A 15,099-nucleotide genomic window follows, 5' to 3' on the forward strand; every position below is an offset into this window, starting at 1 on the left:
TTAGAAAGAGACAGACGTGTAGGTGCACAATCGGTGAGGTCGGACAAGTGTGGAAGAAGCTGTTCGATGATAATGAAGAGACTGGACACTCCAGCAAATGGCAAAAACTAAATTTGCCCTCACAGATGCCCACTTTCTGGCTTTCTACTTGATGTTAGGTACAGAGGCAAAAAAGGCTTAGTCCTGCTGAAATTGAGACGGCTATAGAGAGATTGCTCATGCCAATCGTCATCAAATACATGCCAGTCTTCATCTTTCGTGTATCAATGAAACCATTCATGTTTGAAGCCAAGTGTCTCCTCTAGCCTTTTGGATGTCCTACAAAGATCAACTTCAGTAGTAGATCTTCTGAAGCAGATGTTCACCAGTTTCATCAAGTGCAGGAAATGAAAGTGTTTGATTTTTTTTTTAGGGCAGGGGGGCTAGGACAGTCCCCCCTCCCCCATTACAGAGCAAGCACTCACTCCCCCCCCCCCCCCCCCTCATAACCAAGCAAGCATCCCCCCCAATCACGGAGCAGGCACTTCCCTCCCACCACTGAGAAGCTATCCCCCCCAATAACTTATGGCAGGGTGATGGAGGCGGCAGCAGGGGGGCACCTGAAAGAGCAGACATGCCATTCTCAGTTGAGGTGAACAGCGAGTCAGCGCTGAAAGGGGTGGGATGCAGCTGTCAGCTCTTACAGCTGTGCCCCGACCCCCCCCCCCCCCCAACAGGCCGCTCAGTGCTGACCTCCTCTGATGAGGGCGGCTGTTAGCACAGCTGACAGCCACATCTTATCCTCTGCTGCTCTCAGCAGCGCAGTGGAGGGAAGCACAAGGGCGCAGAGTAATATTTGGAAAAGGGCAGGGCGCGGGAAAATACACCTAGTTTTGTACAATCCAGAACACACAACAGATTGGGAAATTAAAAAGCAGTTTAAACTGGCCATACATCAGAACAATAACAGGCAAGATTTTGATTGCTCGTATGATGCATTGTGTGTGTCTTTGTGCATGAGGTGTTTCGGTACGATTACGAATCATACACTGGGACCCGTGGGTCAGGAGATGGATCGTATGATCTTTTGTGCTGCACCTGAAGATACTACTAAGGACGAGCATGCTGGGAGTTGCAGATCCTGTGATAAATCTTATGTGAAATTGCACACCAGATCTACCCTGTGTCCGGGAAGCTGCCGGGGAGTTCACACGTGACACCATCCAGATCGGATTCGGGTTGTCCCGATTTATGGCCAGCTTAAGCCGGTTGCCTGCTACAGAGCCTTTTCTGTTGAGGACGTGGACAAAGACATGTTTGACTCAGACTACATCAACGGAGTCAAATTCAGAGATGAATTGTACTTCTTACTGCAACAGTTTAGTGTGTGTTTATTCTGTTACTGCATTCATTTTGTTACGGTTCTCACTTCAAAAATTCTACGTGTATTAATAAAACAATATGTAAACATCTAAAAGTAAACCGTTAACTTAAAAAAAAAAAAAAAATTATATTTAAAGCCAAACATCTGCTTTAAATACCAAACAATCTGATTTAAAATCAAATTATATATATATATATATATATATATATATATATATATATATATATATATATATATATATATATATATATATATATATCTCTAAAACAAGGAAGGCAGAAGAGGGCGCTTCATGGTGCATTAAAAATGATTTAATAAGGATCCAACAAACATTTGATCCACAGTAAAAGCAAGGCAAATGCTCGTACCAAACAAATTCACTCTGTGGGCTGGTTACCACATGGCGTTATAATATACCAAGGCAAAATCAGCTCACGGTTCCCAGGCGGGCCAGTAAATCACTCCAGGACGCTGCAGCTAACACACGCTGGATTGCGCTGAAAGCTGTAGGAGGACGCGGGGGATCACAGCCGGCTCGGAGCAGTGAGTGAAACGAGGACGGGCACACAGTCACAAGCCACGCTTTTATAAAAAAATAAAAATAAAAAATGATGTGAAAGTGACAGCATTATGAAATGGATGGATGGATCTCAAACAGCAAATCGCTCACCACTAGAGCGTAAGCAGACTGCTCAGTCTCATCCTATGTCACAACTTTATACTCCACACACAGTGGAGAGGACTGAACGAACAGTACAACAGGGTCACATACCTGGACTTTTTGTAGGAGGTGGGGGCTTCTTTGGTTTCTGAAAGGAAATTGGTCAGAGTTATCAGGGTAATGGTATAATATAGGTTACAGGGAATTGCTTCACAAAACATTTGTAAGCTAGAAATTGTTGCCTATATCCCTCCAATACGATCCTCTGTAATCGCTAGCCGGCAGGTCTCATGCAGAACGCCATTGGTCCCAGCACCCAGCAGCAGCTCTACAAGTATTTGCGTTTATTGCTGACTTCTCCAAATCACTGTCACTGGGTACATACAGAAGATATAGGAGATGCGTTTGTGATGTACACAAGTACATCTGACCTCACAATCTCTATACACCAGTTTGACAGAAGCATCACATCGCTATTCTGTATTCTACAACGGTTACAATTTAGAGGATTGAATTGGCCGCATCTTAATCTGGCGCTTATCCAATGTAAACCCAGGACAGGGGCATTATAAGAGAGGAGGCGCTAGTGTGCAGGCCCCTCCTCCCTGCCGGCATCCGCGCAGAGCTTTAGAGTCTGAGCACTAGACAGCGATTCCGACAATATACGCAGCAATTCTGATGCCTTTATGAGAAGCCAGAGGGGTAAGTATTAAAAAAAAAAAAATGGGTGCAGCATGTGTGGTGTGGGCACCCCCCTTGGACACCGCAGCCATTACAAAAATACCATTGACCCAGCTGCATAGAGCTATTAACTTTGCTATGAATCTATCATTCTGATTGGCTGGGATACGGTCATATTGTCTACAGCATTTAGGTCTACAAGCATTAGGTCTACACCACTAGGTCGACCTGCATTTAGGTCGACATGACTGAAGGTCGACTTTTATAAGGTCGACAGGGTCATTAGGTCGACATGGGGAAGGTCGACATGGGGTCATTTGACTGTTTTAGGAGTCGACATGTGCCGACAGTTGGTATTTCCTGCCCTACCATCCACTAGGGCGTGGTGGGAGAATAAAATAGTGCCCGAAGCATAGCGAGCGCAGCGAGGGGACGCGGTGCTATGTTGACTGTGTCGACGCTTGGAGAAAAAAAATGTCGACTTTTTCACTGTCGACCTAATGACCCTGTCGACCTTCAGTCAGGTCGACCTAAATGCAAGTCGACCTAATGGTGTAGACCTAATGCTTATAGACCTAAATGCAGTCTGACGAATTATCCCATTCCGATTGGCTACAGGTTGTTCTGACCCGGCTAACTGTAGTTTCTGCACTTCCGTGTTGTGTACCCAGTTGTGAGAAATCACTACAATGGGTGCTGTAGCCTTGGTTACACATCCGAAAATACAGAACAAAAAAAAAACAACAACAAAATAAATGTATAGAACTTTTGTGGTACTAAAAAAAATTCATAACTATGGGGTAGATGCATGAAGCAGTGATAAGGTAGCAGAATTGAGCCAGAGAAGAAGTGGCCCATTGCAACCAATCCGCTGCTCTGTATGATTTTATTTTATGCAAATTATAGATGTTACACCAGTGCGGATTGGTTGCCATGGGCCACTTCTCCCCTGACTCACTGCATCATACATCTACCCCTGTATCTCCAGCTGAGGAACGGAAAATCTGCGCACTCACTTCCTTCTCAGAATCGTAGATAACGGCAAAGTTGTCAGGAAAAACTCCTTCTTTACCATTTAGTTCTCCTCTCCACCAGCCCGGATCTCCTGTATCCTGACAACAAGTATGTGACCATTAAGAGATATTAAACCAAATAAAGAGTTTCAGTTTGCAAACAAACTATCTCGTGTCAAAATAAATATGCAGAAGTTAGGCATATATATCTGTCTCGCCAAGGGAAGGCCTGTGACATCACCAAGTCGCCAGGTCTCAGTACAGTGGCTGGGAATGATCACATGACCACAGTGTTAAATGGATTAAAGTAAAACCACTATACCGGTACTAATGGTAACATTAATGTCTAAGGCGGAGATCCCTTAAAGAAGCAACATAAAGTAAGCAGAATACAACTCTAACAAAAAAAAAAATGAAAAAAAAAAAACTTACTTTACTTAATACGTGGATGATGTCCCCTTCTTTAAAACTAAGCTCATCATCATTGACACCTTCGTAAGGATACAGCGCCCTGCACATCTCTTTGGCTGTGGGGAAAGAAAGGATTTGAGATTAACTATATATAGGAATAGTTACGCCATCAGGCACTGCCATACACTGCAGTGTGTAACAAACAGGGATAACAGTTTCCTAGATTACGGCGCTAAAACATGGTTTTAAAGGAGTGCTGGATGAACCCCCGACTGTCAGGATTTTGACGGTCAGTATACAGACATAGGAATCCCGACTGTTAAATGCCCATCAGTCGGGATCCCAACTTACAGGGGCTATTCCCCCATCATGGGGGTCCACGACACCCATAAAGGTAGAATACAACCTGTGGCAAGCGCAGTGAGCCCGCAAGGGGCTTTGATGACAGTCCCTGTCTGAGTACCGGCAGTTGGGATTCCGATGCCGGTATACTGACCGTTGGATTCCCGGCTGTTGAGCCGCTATACCACACGTGTATTTTAAAACCCTTTTGTTTTTTAAACATGTCAAAAATAACATCTAAAAACAGTAGCGCTTCCATGCATCGACTTGTATCCTGTATTGCAGATTGGTTAAAGAGCTGCATATGCCAACTGGAATACAGAAGCTGAAGCCGACACCTGGAGGCTCTATGTCAAGACATCTAGGTGCATGATGAATATTCCCACCCTTGGCACTTACCGCTCCATCTTTATACTTATAAAGGAGTATTTATATATTGTAGGTCCTACCTCTGCGGCCATGTTCTGCGCTACTGTAGGAGCCCTTTTCTTGTGCATGAATCTATCAGCCTACCATTCTGGATGTAAGCCACCAGTACAGTGGAGACCAGCGCTATAGTGCACCCCCCCTCCCATTGAGTGTGTGTGTGTGTGTGTGTGTGTGTGTATGATGTGTCATTAGGACACCTGTAAAAAGAGTTCTTCCTAGAACGCATGCTACAGAGAAAAGGAGTAGGACGGGTTTTTTAGAGGAGGGCTTGCTGGTTGGTACTTTATCTCTGCCCACATTATCTCTCTGTAAAGCTTAGTAAATACACTTCTTAATACCACCTCTTAACTGCGTTTGGTATTTTTTCTTAAAAATACCCCCTCCTGCCCCAAGTCTTACACTATACGAGCTATTCTATACGGCGATCGGACAGGAATATAAATTGGAACATACAGTAGACATGTAACACAGACAGACACAATCGCCACCTTTAGGTTTGCTGTCTGTTTCTGTCCTTGGTAGGTCGGAACTTGTGGTGCGAGACACTTTTGTCGCTGGTGTTGGGGTGGGTGAAGGCTGCAAGACAGAGGCGTCAGAGCGTGAGATGTCAAATAAAAGAAAATAAATAAATAAATTAAGTGTATTTCAGAACTGAATCTACACAACCAATAAGCAATAAAACATTCAATCCTAAATATAGTCTAACTCAGTGGTTCCCAAACGTTTTTTGGATCACAGCACCATAGAGTATCCGATTTTATTTCATGGCACCCCTAGGCAAAAAATTAGATACCAAGAACTTCAGAAAAAAATATTAAAATAAATAAATTGCGCTTATATGTCCTCCTTAGGTCCAGTTATGTAATGAGGAACAGGATTCACTTCTGTTTATCCACATGTTATAATTGGAAGTCACAAGTACTGATTTTCCTTATTACATTGACCACATATAATTTGAATTTGTCCTGGACCACCAACCCAGGGCACCCCCGCAAGTGCTCCGCTGCACCCCTCGGAGCCACGGCACACAGTTTGGGAACCACTGGTCTAACTACATATATTTCCAGCAGGAGCCGTGGTGATCGAGGAGCAACACATTTTATAATGGCCACTCATAAAGGGCAATTAAAATAACTAAAACCATCCATGAATTCCTACTGTCAAACTCTCCCCCCCCCCCCCCATGAAGCACTGCAGGTGGGGCAGATGTAACGTGCAGAGAGTTTGGGTGGGGTGTGTTCAACCGAAATCTAAATTTCAGTGTGAAAACAACAGCCAGTATTTACTCTGCAAATAAACAAAATAACTCCCCCCCCCCCCCCCAATGTACTGTTACATCTGCCCCACCTGCAGTGCAGCATGATTTTGCTCATTTTGAGAACAAATTTGTCCCGCGATCAGCTCTGAATCGGGCCTTAAATCTGGATACAACGTATCGCTCTCACACGGATCAGAATAATATTTCATATACATTGTGTAGTGCGCATCTGCGAACCCCTCGTTCCCAGCGTTTGTTCACTGAAGTGTCCCATAGGATGTGCTACAAATCCAATGGGCAGATTCCAAGGATGACCAACATTAATAACAATACTTAGCACTATTGTACAGCGGATCAGGATCATACAGCATACACTGCAGATGCAATGTACCAAAAACAATGGAAGCGCTTGTATATGTAAGATTCTGGTAGCGAACAGTACATCGGTCATTTACCTTATCGGGCTTTTTGACTTCTGGTTCTGCGGCCGGTGTCCTCGGCTTGAGCTTCACAGACCCTTCTTTAAAAATATCTCCAAAACCAACTCCCATGATCTTCTTTGGCTGCGCCACCGTCAACGGGGAACCTTCTGAGTTACTGACCGGTAATGGTACAGGTGACACAGGGGAAGTAACAGCAGGAGGATCAGCTGGAAAACACATGGCACAAACTTAGCGCTTCTTCCAGGAAGCAGATCTTGCCACCTGGTGTATATGCGCAGCCCTTGAGGCACCAGCTAAAGTCTGTTTTATTCACCACAAAGTAATGAATTCAAGTAGACATCAATCGTCACATATGGGGTACACAAGGCTGAGCAATGGGTAACAGCAGAATGTCCAACCAATACCCTCAGCTATAAACCATTGCAGACCAATACAGGCAGGAGGCATATGGAATAAAACCACCCACCATGACCGCACTGCAAACCCTCTTCCTTGTTTTTTTTCCTCAGACATCTTAAAGGACCTTGAAAACGCACCGATTAGTTATGCTTTGTCACAGCACACTCCGGAGTAATGTGTAAGGGTAACATACTGTGTAGTTCCATTTCAATTGTTTAAAATTTCAAAAATATATTGTATTACTAGTTCTTGAAGGCGGAATGGAGTATTTACTATTGCTGTGCAGTTCCTCTTTCCTGCCTGAGGGGTCACTGTCTGCTTTGATGCAGCTAGTACAGTCTGGCTGGTATTGAGATCCAAGCCATAATGTTATTGATACCGCACAGCAGGGAGCGACACCTCAGGTAGGAAAGAGGAACTACATGGGTTTTGAAAGGTGCAGGGTGCGAGAATGAACACTAGGTAATATTGTAGAAAATATGTAGCGTTTTGCAGCTGTTCATTCCTATGGACGGTCACCAACAGTTATAAATGCACATGTCTCTATGCATGCATGCAGGTAGGTAGGTAGGTAGGTAGGTATGTATGCATGCAAGACAAGGTCACGGTAGTCAGCAATTCATGGCTACATATTGGTCCTTATTCTGTTCACTCGCAGAGGCAAATGCCTTCTCAAATGGACAAAACCATGTGCACTGCAGGTGGGGCAGATGGAACTCGTGCAGAGAGAATTAGATTTGGGTGGGGTTTTACTTCAAAGTGAGATCTATATTGCAGTGTAAAAATAAAGCAGTCAGTATTTTCCCTGCACAGAAACAAAATAACTCACCCAAATCTAATACTCTCTGCACATGTTACATCTGCCCCACCTGCAGTGCACATGGTTTTGTCTATTTGAGAAGGAATTTTCCTTTGCGGGTGAACCAGAATAAGGGCCATTATCTGTGCACGTCACCACATATGCTGCAGCAGAAAACACCATATTCTATTGATAATAAATAATAGCTTTAATCAGCAAGTATCCAGATGGCAAGCTCTCAGAAGCAGGACGCCCCCTCCTACTCCTCTGTCTGTTCTCCTGCTGTCTATGGACACTTTCCCTGTATTTACAGAGCCGACCCATTACTTGAACGAGATAGTAAACCAGCATATTGTATAAAGCAGAGGGCAGTGAAAGCAGTCTGCCTTACTGGAAGCAGAGCATGCTTGTACGGTGTACAGATGGAGACAGCGATATGCCACCAGTTATTTTGGCGTCTGGCATCAGCTCTTCATAAGTGCCCTCTTTAATGAGAGCCAAACCCTAACAGTCATGCTGCTCAGGATTCTGGGTAGTGGACCATCTATAAAGGTTTAGGCATACAAGCTAGCATGCTCCCCATTAGCTGATGATCTTAAGACATCTGTGAAGTTGCCACCTAGCTAAAGAGGATATTTCAGTGGGTAGGTGTCAAATAGGTCCATACACACTAGGAGATTTTCATCTCAAAAGGCTTTGCCAAAATCTCTGATGGATATATGTGTCACCAAAGTAGTGCGTACACACTGAGATATCTTCCCAAAGTGCAAGAGATTTTCAGCACTTTGCTGAAAATCTTTCATTATAAAAGTACTTGTTTCCTAGAACGGCCACAATCGCGGGCATCGTGTACCTTAAAGTTAAGGTACACGATGCCCGCGATGGACCCGATTTCCTTTGAAATCAGGTCTATTTTGCCGGCAAAGGGAAAATCGCGGGCATCGAGTCGGTCGCGACCATTAACATTGGCCCCGACGCAACCGATGCGATTTTGCCATAGGCTTCAATGTTAAAATATTTTTTAACATTGAAATCGGGAGCATCGCGTCGGTCTTGTGCCATTATAATGGCACAAGATGAGATGGACTTGATTAAGTCCATCTCGCATAGTAAAAAAATGTGAAATGGGCCAATATGACCCATTTCACATTGTATATGGCCCCGTCGTCACCCCACGATTGACGCCAACCCGAAGCGTGGCAAGCGCAGCGAGCCCGCGAGGGGCGGCGGTACGCATCCTCCGACCTTTTCATACCCCTACTATCCACGTCGGCGTGGAGTTGAGAATATAAAGTGTGGCGAGCGCAGCGAGCCCGAAGCGTGGCGAGCGCAGCGAGCCCCCCGAGGGGACGCGTATACCTGTGAAGGTATACGCGTCCGCTCGACACGCTTCGGGCTCGCCACACTTTATATACTCAACTCCACGCCGACGTGGATAGTAGGGGTATGAAAAGGTCGGAGGACGCGCACCGCTGCGCTCGCCACGCTTCGGGTTGGCGTCAATCGTGGGGTGGCGTTGAGGGGGTCAAATTGGGGGTATGTGGAATATTTTACATTGAATCCAATGTAAAATAGGGTCCCAGGGACCCTATTCACATTTGATTCAATGTAAAAATCTGGTCGATCGCATCGCATGCGATGCGACCGACGCGATTTTTCCGACACGACCACCCCGATGCAAATCGGTGTGGCCGTGCTAGGAAACAAGTACCTAAAAGGGTATTTAGATAATGGGCATGGTTTGAATTCCAAGGGTTCCATGATGGCACAGGCCAGCAATGTATATACATTACTGGCACCACTGCCCACCAACATATAGGAATAAGCCGGTAATTTATATACTTTGCTGGACTGTGCCAGCAACATACAGTATATACCTTAACTTAGTGGCAATGAATTTGTTTCCACAAATGTCTCCCAGTGTGTGCAGTCTTTCAAGGATCTTTTAAAGAATAAGAAAAAGACGCCACTGTCATTTTATTTAATACTTTTAGATGTAATTCAGATCAGATTAAGCAGCCACTGATTTGCAAGCTGCTGATTGGGCAAGCATCCCCTCATATGTCTGCCTGGCACCAAAGTGCTTACGGAGACTACAGCCAAACTTGCATCAGTCCTTGGAACAACAAATAGGAAATATTGGTGATCGGTATTCAATCTCCGACTGTCGGAAGGCACATTGATCAGCGGTAAACACTGAATCTTCACAAGGGGAAGAAAGAAAGTCCGAAAACATCCATCATTAAATAGGTATGAGCCAATATTTCAGACTGTGTCCCCCCCCTTAGACTTATACAGACCAAAAGAGAACACAACGTCAAACAGCCAGTTCACCCTACAATGATGCCCTAAAAGGGCACAAATCCAACTGTGGTGCGAGCGGCGGTGTCACTGTCTTTCAAGCATATTACAAATAATTACTTTGAAAATAACGGCCAAAGTTACAGATCTTTAGTTTCCGCTCTTTTAGAGACCCAATACATTTTATTTAATCTCTTTTTTTTTTGTAGTAAACTGAAAATGTTCTCTCTGCACAGAACGCGGGAACAGGAGCGGTGCACATGGTTCTGGCACAGGAAATAAAAGCTTACAGTCCAATTACACGTATTTATACATCACATAACTTTCCATTGTTCCCTGCGAGCCAATGAGTGATGTAAGAAACAATGACCGGGGACTCTTCTATGCCCGCTTCTGAAACCTGCTCTATCCGGGCACATACTGTATCTGTCCGCAGGCACACGCGCCTGGCAGTATATAAACTTCCCAGCCTGATTCAAACCATGTGCGCAATGACCACATCGTATATATTTCCGGCCACGTCTACTAGGCGAGCCGTGCCTGCCGAACATCTCCTCTCAGAATCAGCAGCTGTTTATAGACTGGAGTAATTATTACACACTACAAAAGAATCATGTGCGCGGCCGAATGCTGACACGGCCAGACCTAGCGGTAATGCAGGAAACTGAAACATACGTCTGCCATTGTTAGGACACGGGGGGGGGGGGGTTAAGAAATGATCGGGAGATCAATTACAATATAAGGCATAAAACAACGCGGACTCAGTGAGAGCTTAACCTAATTAGTCAAATGTTTACAAGAGATCATATTAAAAAATACAAGTCCTCGTTTAACCCAGACATGTCCAAAAATGGCCCTACAGCTGTTGTGTAACTGCAAAACTGTGGCAAGGCATGGTGGGACTTGTAGTTTCACAACAGCTGGAGTGCCATTGTTTGGACATGCCTGGTTTAACCCCTTTAGTCCACAGAATCTACACGAAGAGTTTTAGAATGTGTTTAATGATACTGAGGGCCTTATTCTAGTTCACTCTTTCTGACAAAATCCTTCTTAGATGGACAAAACCATGTGCACTGCAGGGGGGCAGATGTAAAATGTGCAGAGAATTAGATTTGGGTGAGTTATTTTGTTTCTGTGCAGGGAAAATACTGACTGCTTTATAGATCTCAGTTTGAAGTAAAGGTACATGTTTCCTAGCACGGCGCCACCGATTTCGATTGTATGACATCGAGTCTGAAAAATCGGTCCAATGTTAAATAGTCCCTGGAGTTGATTTCATATAGTGTGGCGAGCGCAGTGAGCCACCGAGCCCAAAGCGTGGAGAGCCCCGCGAGGGGACGCGCATTACTTCACACGTATTACGCGTCCGCTCGCCACACTATATAAAATCAACTCCACGCCGACGTGGATAGTGGGGGTATGAAAAGGTCGGAGGACGCGTACCGCTGCGCTCGCCACGCTTCGGGTTGACGTTGATCGTGGCGTTGCTTTAACAATGGGGGGGCATTTGACATAATTAACCATCAGGGTGGGTATACAATTAAAAATCGGGTCTGGGGGGCCTTTAACATTGGGTCCAATGTAAAATCAGGTCTGAGGTACAATTTAACATTGGGTCCAATGACAAAATCGGGTCGGTCGCGTCGCATCGCATGCCATTATAACGTCTTTAAACCTTTAAAATCGGGTCCGATCGGGTCCCATCCCATACCTTAAGTTATGGTATGCGATGGGACCCGACGGGCGCCGTGCTAGGAAACAAGTAAAACCCCACCCAAATATAATTCTCTCTGCACAATTAACATCTGCCCCACCTGCAGTGCACATGGTTTTGTCCATGTAAAGCCCCCCCATACACGGTCCGTTTTGCACTTTTAAAGTACACATCGTATCGGATCGCATGCACTGCAATCCGATGCGATGTGGAGCTAGTACATAAAGTATGTGCAGCACATACTTTTTGTACTGTACTATGTGATGCGCGGGAGCGTGCATCGCATAGTACAAAACGGAGCAGGCGAAAACGAAGCGTCTATGGGCTCCTTAAGAAGGATTCTGTCAGAAAGAGTGAACTAGAATAAAGCCCTTACAAAAGTAACCAAGCCCCACGGTAAGAGTAATCGGCAGATAAAGGGTTACCTGGATCTTCTGAGCTTTCCTGACTTTCTCCATCGTCGGACAGGTCCAGCTCTTTCACGAAGTTCGATGGAAACAGCCCGGAACGCCCGCTGCAGGTCCCGCTCCACCAGCCCTCTTCTACCTTTAAAAAGGTATAAGCAGAACAGTCAGAAAAGATGGCTTTCATGGGGAGGGGGGGGGCCTTATGGGCTTTCCCTACCAAAAATTCTGTGCTACTGTACCAGCAGATCATTATGGGTTACAGCATAAAGCCTAGTGTCCTCCATCCCGTTCTGAAGAGACCGTACACCCCCGGCCATCAGTCTTGTAAGTTGGAAACTATTGTATTGGTACAGAACATTCTGCCATTGTGCCCAAGATCCACCATTATTTTCAAAACAATGCCCTCCTCAAAGTAGAAGTGCATTGCAGTTACAGTATGAACACATGAGCAGCTATACTGGAGGGGGGCAGTAGGTGGCGCTGTATTCTAAGTTATAACTATTAAGTCTCTCTTCAGTAAGAGAAGGTTTGTGGTTTCAACAAAGAGACCTATTTTGCAACCAAAACATCCCCTAAAATGTATTGAGCATCTTCTAATGTACAGGTGTACCCTTTGCATGTAGCGTGCATATCATTTACTGGATTGCTCCCTGCACTTGGATGGGTAAGAACTGCATGAGTTGAGTGCGTTCTTCTGTTTTACACACAAGACTTTACTGGTATCTTCTCCCTCAATACACAGGTGCTCCAGCACAACTCCTCTGTGGTGAGAGAGAGTCATATCATGGGGAGCGAAACTCCGCACCAGATGCATGGTGCGTAAAAAAAACAAACTAAAAAAAACCACATGCCGTTCCTTTGTCTCTGTCGACCTTGTGGTGTCGACCTATTGACTGTATCTAGACACTGTTGATCTTTCATCCGGATATCCTGCACACATATAAGGCTGTAACTGAAGCCCAGTCAGCTTTATGTAATCACAGTGGGGATTGGAGTCCGCAGATCCGGCCCTTTGAAAAGCATCCCTACACCCCAGATGTTAACCACATCCCACCTCAACACACACGTGCTGCGCCAATCACACATCTCCATGACACAGAGAAGGTCCTGATTATCGGAGTATTACCAGTACTATTATTCCGGAAAAATAGGTCCAGGAACTCTAGGTCTGGGGGCGGCTCAATTAAATAAAAAATAATATATACAGGTTGAGTATCCCTTATCCGAAATGCTCGGGACCACGAGCATTCCGGATAAGGGAATATTCCGGTTTTTGGAAGAATTTTTTTTTAGCCATACTTACCTGCCCCTGGTGGGTCCCCGATGGTCCCTTGGCATCCATGGAGTCCTCCGGCGTCCACGGCAGGCCACCAGCACCGTCTCCGGCGTCTCCAGCGGTCCCAGGAGTGCTTTGCGCAAGTTCCCAGGCACGCCGGTGACGTCACCGGCGCGCACTCGCGCAAAGCACTCCTGGGACCGCTGGAGATGCTGAAGGCCTGCTATGGACGCCGGAGGACTTGGTAAGTATTAAAAAAAGGTTGGGGGGGGGGGGGGAACAAATTTTTTTTTTTAATTATTCCAAAAAAACACGGTTTTTGGAATAATTCGGATACGGGATGCTCGGATACGGGATAACCGACCTGTATATAATAAAGAGAGGGAGGGAGAGATAGATGTATATATTGTATTTAGAAACAAAGACACTCACAGGTGACTTTAAAATAAAACTTATCTTATGGAAAGTACATTTTTAGTTCCTGATGTCATATTTAATTAGAGGTTCAGGAACTGAGTTCCTGCTGAAAAATAGCACTGAGTATTTCCCTACGACAAGCTAACAAGTTTACATTATTATGGAATCTTATGGGTACATTTACTAAAGCTATGAAAATGAAGAGAGTGGTTGTTTCTTATAGCAACCAGATTGTTTATCATTTTCTAGGATGCAATATAGAAAGGATTGCTAGAATCGGATTGGTTGCGGTGGGCAACAGCCTCACTGTTCACTTTTAGTACCTTTGGTAGTAAATTTACCCCTTGGTGTCGATTTTATATATCGCAGTCAAACGAATGGGTATTTATGTTCTCTGCTAGTGAAATGAACAATTGAGAAAGACTTTGGAACGAGGGAAGAACATATGGGGCTATGCAGTAAGAAGTGCGTACAGGAAAGTGCCAAGCACTGTATGAGCTCAGATCAAGCGACCCATCTGCTCTAGATTACAGAAATACCAGATATAGCCAGATATCAAAAGATGTGACTTCTAAAAATAAGAACATCTGCAGCGAGCAACCGACACAGGAATAAATCTACAAGTGAGCCCTCGCGGTGGTGACCGTATACAGATCTACGGAACGTCCCACGCAGCAATGGGTCTAGAGTGGGGAAACGGGCATTATTACTCACAGCTGAGCACCTTAGAGACCTTTATTTTCCTGCCACGCATGGAACAGACCAAAAAGTAGCACATTATTTCTACTTATGTCTAAGTCACAGCAGTCACTGTGCTAATGCAAGAACACAAGTATTAGTCGAGAACACGAGTATTCGTGCCACTTCTAAAGTGGAGATGTACCAGGCAGTCAGGCCGAACTACATGGTCTGCGTTCGTTGTACAAATATTTGCTGTGCCCGCAGGTTTCTCTGTCACCATCCAGGTGAGAAGGTACGGAACAACAAATCTTGTCTATGGTGCAAATTACGGAAGAAACCGCAGCAGAATTTTAATGCAGGTTTTTAAACACTTGATTCCTAGTTACGCATAGATGTCAGCTAAGGGAGGAACCCCTAGCTCACTCCATACTCTACTTGACACGGTTCTCGGCATACTTTCTAGACTACAGATATGTCCCACACATGCTGCAGTCGCACCACACA

At 45.0% G+C, this 15,099-nt stretch overlaps 1 protein-coding gene across 2 annotated transcripts in view; it reads right to left on the minus strand.

Annotated features, from left to right (window-relative positions):
- The window catches only part of CD2AP (CD2 associated protein), a 77,058-nt gene that overhangs the window by 18,684 nt on the left and 43,275 nt on the right, over nucleotides 1–15,099 (minus strand). For both annotated transcript variants that reach the window (XR_014471853.1, XM_083178661.1), the window contains exons 5-10: nucleotides 12,240–12,360; nucleotides 6,614–6,807; nucleotides 5,389–5,476; nucleotides 4,151–4,245; nucleotides 3,722–3,817; nucleotides 2,136–2,172 (exon numbers count right to left, since the gene is read on the minus strand). Coding sequence is in view for 1 of the 2 variants with exons in the window: in XM_083178661.1 (XP_083034787.1) it covers nucleotides 2,136–2,172; nucleotides 3,722–3,817; nucleotides 4,151–4,245; nucleotides 5,389–5,476; nucleotides 6,614–6,807; nucleotides 12,240–12,360 (631 nt within the window). In the remaining variant the exon portion in view is untranslated. The remainder of the gene's footprint in view (nucleotides 1–2,135; nucleotides 2,173–3,721; nucleotides 3,818–4,150; nucleotides 4,246–5,388; nucleotides 5,477–6,613; nucleotides 6,808–12,239; nucleotides 12,361–15,099) is intronic.

Source organism: Crinia signifera, chromosome 3, assembly GCF_055691185.1.
Source record: "Crinia signifera chromosome 3, ASM5569118v1, whole genome shotgun sequence".
NCBI lineage: Eukaryota > Metazoa > Chordata > Amphibia > Anura > Myobatrachidae > Crinia > Crinia signifera.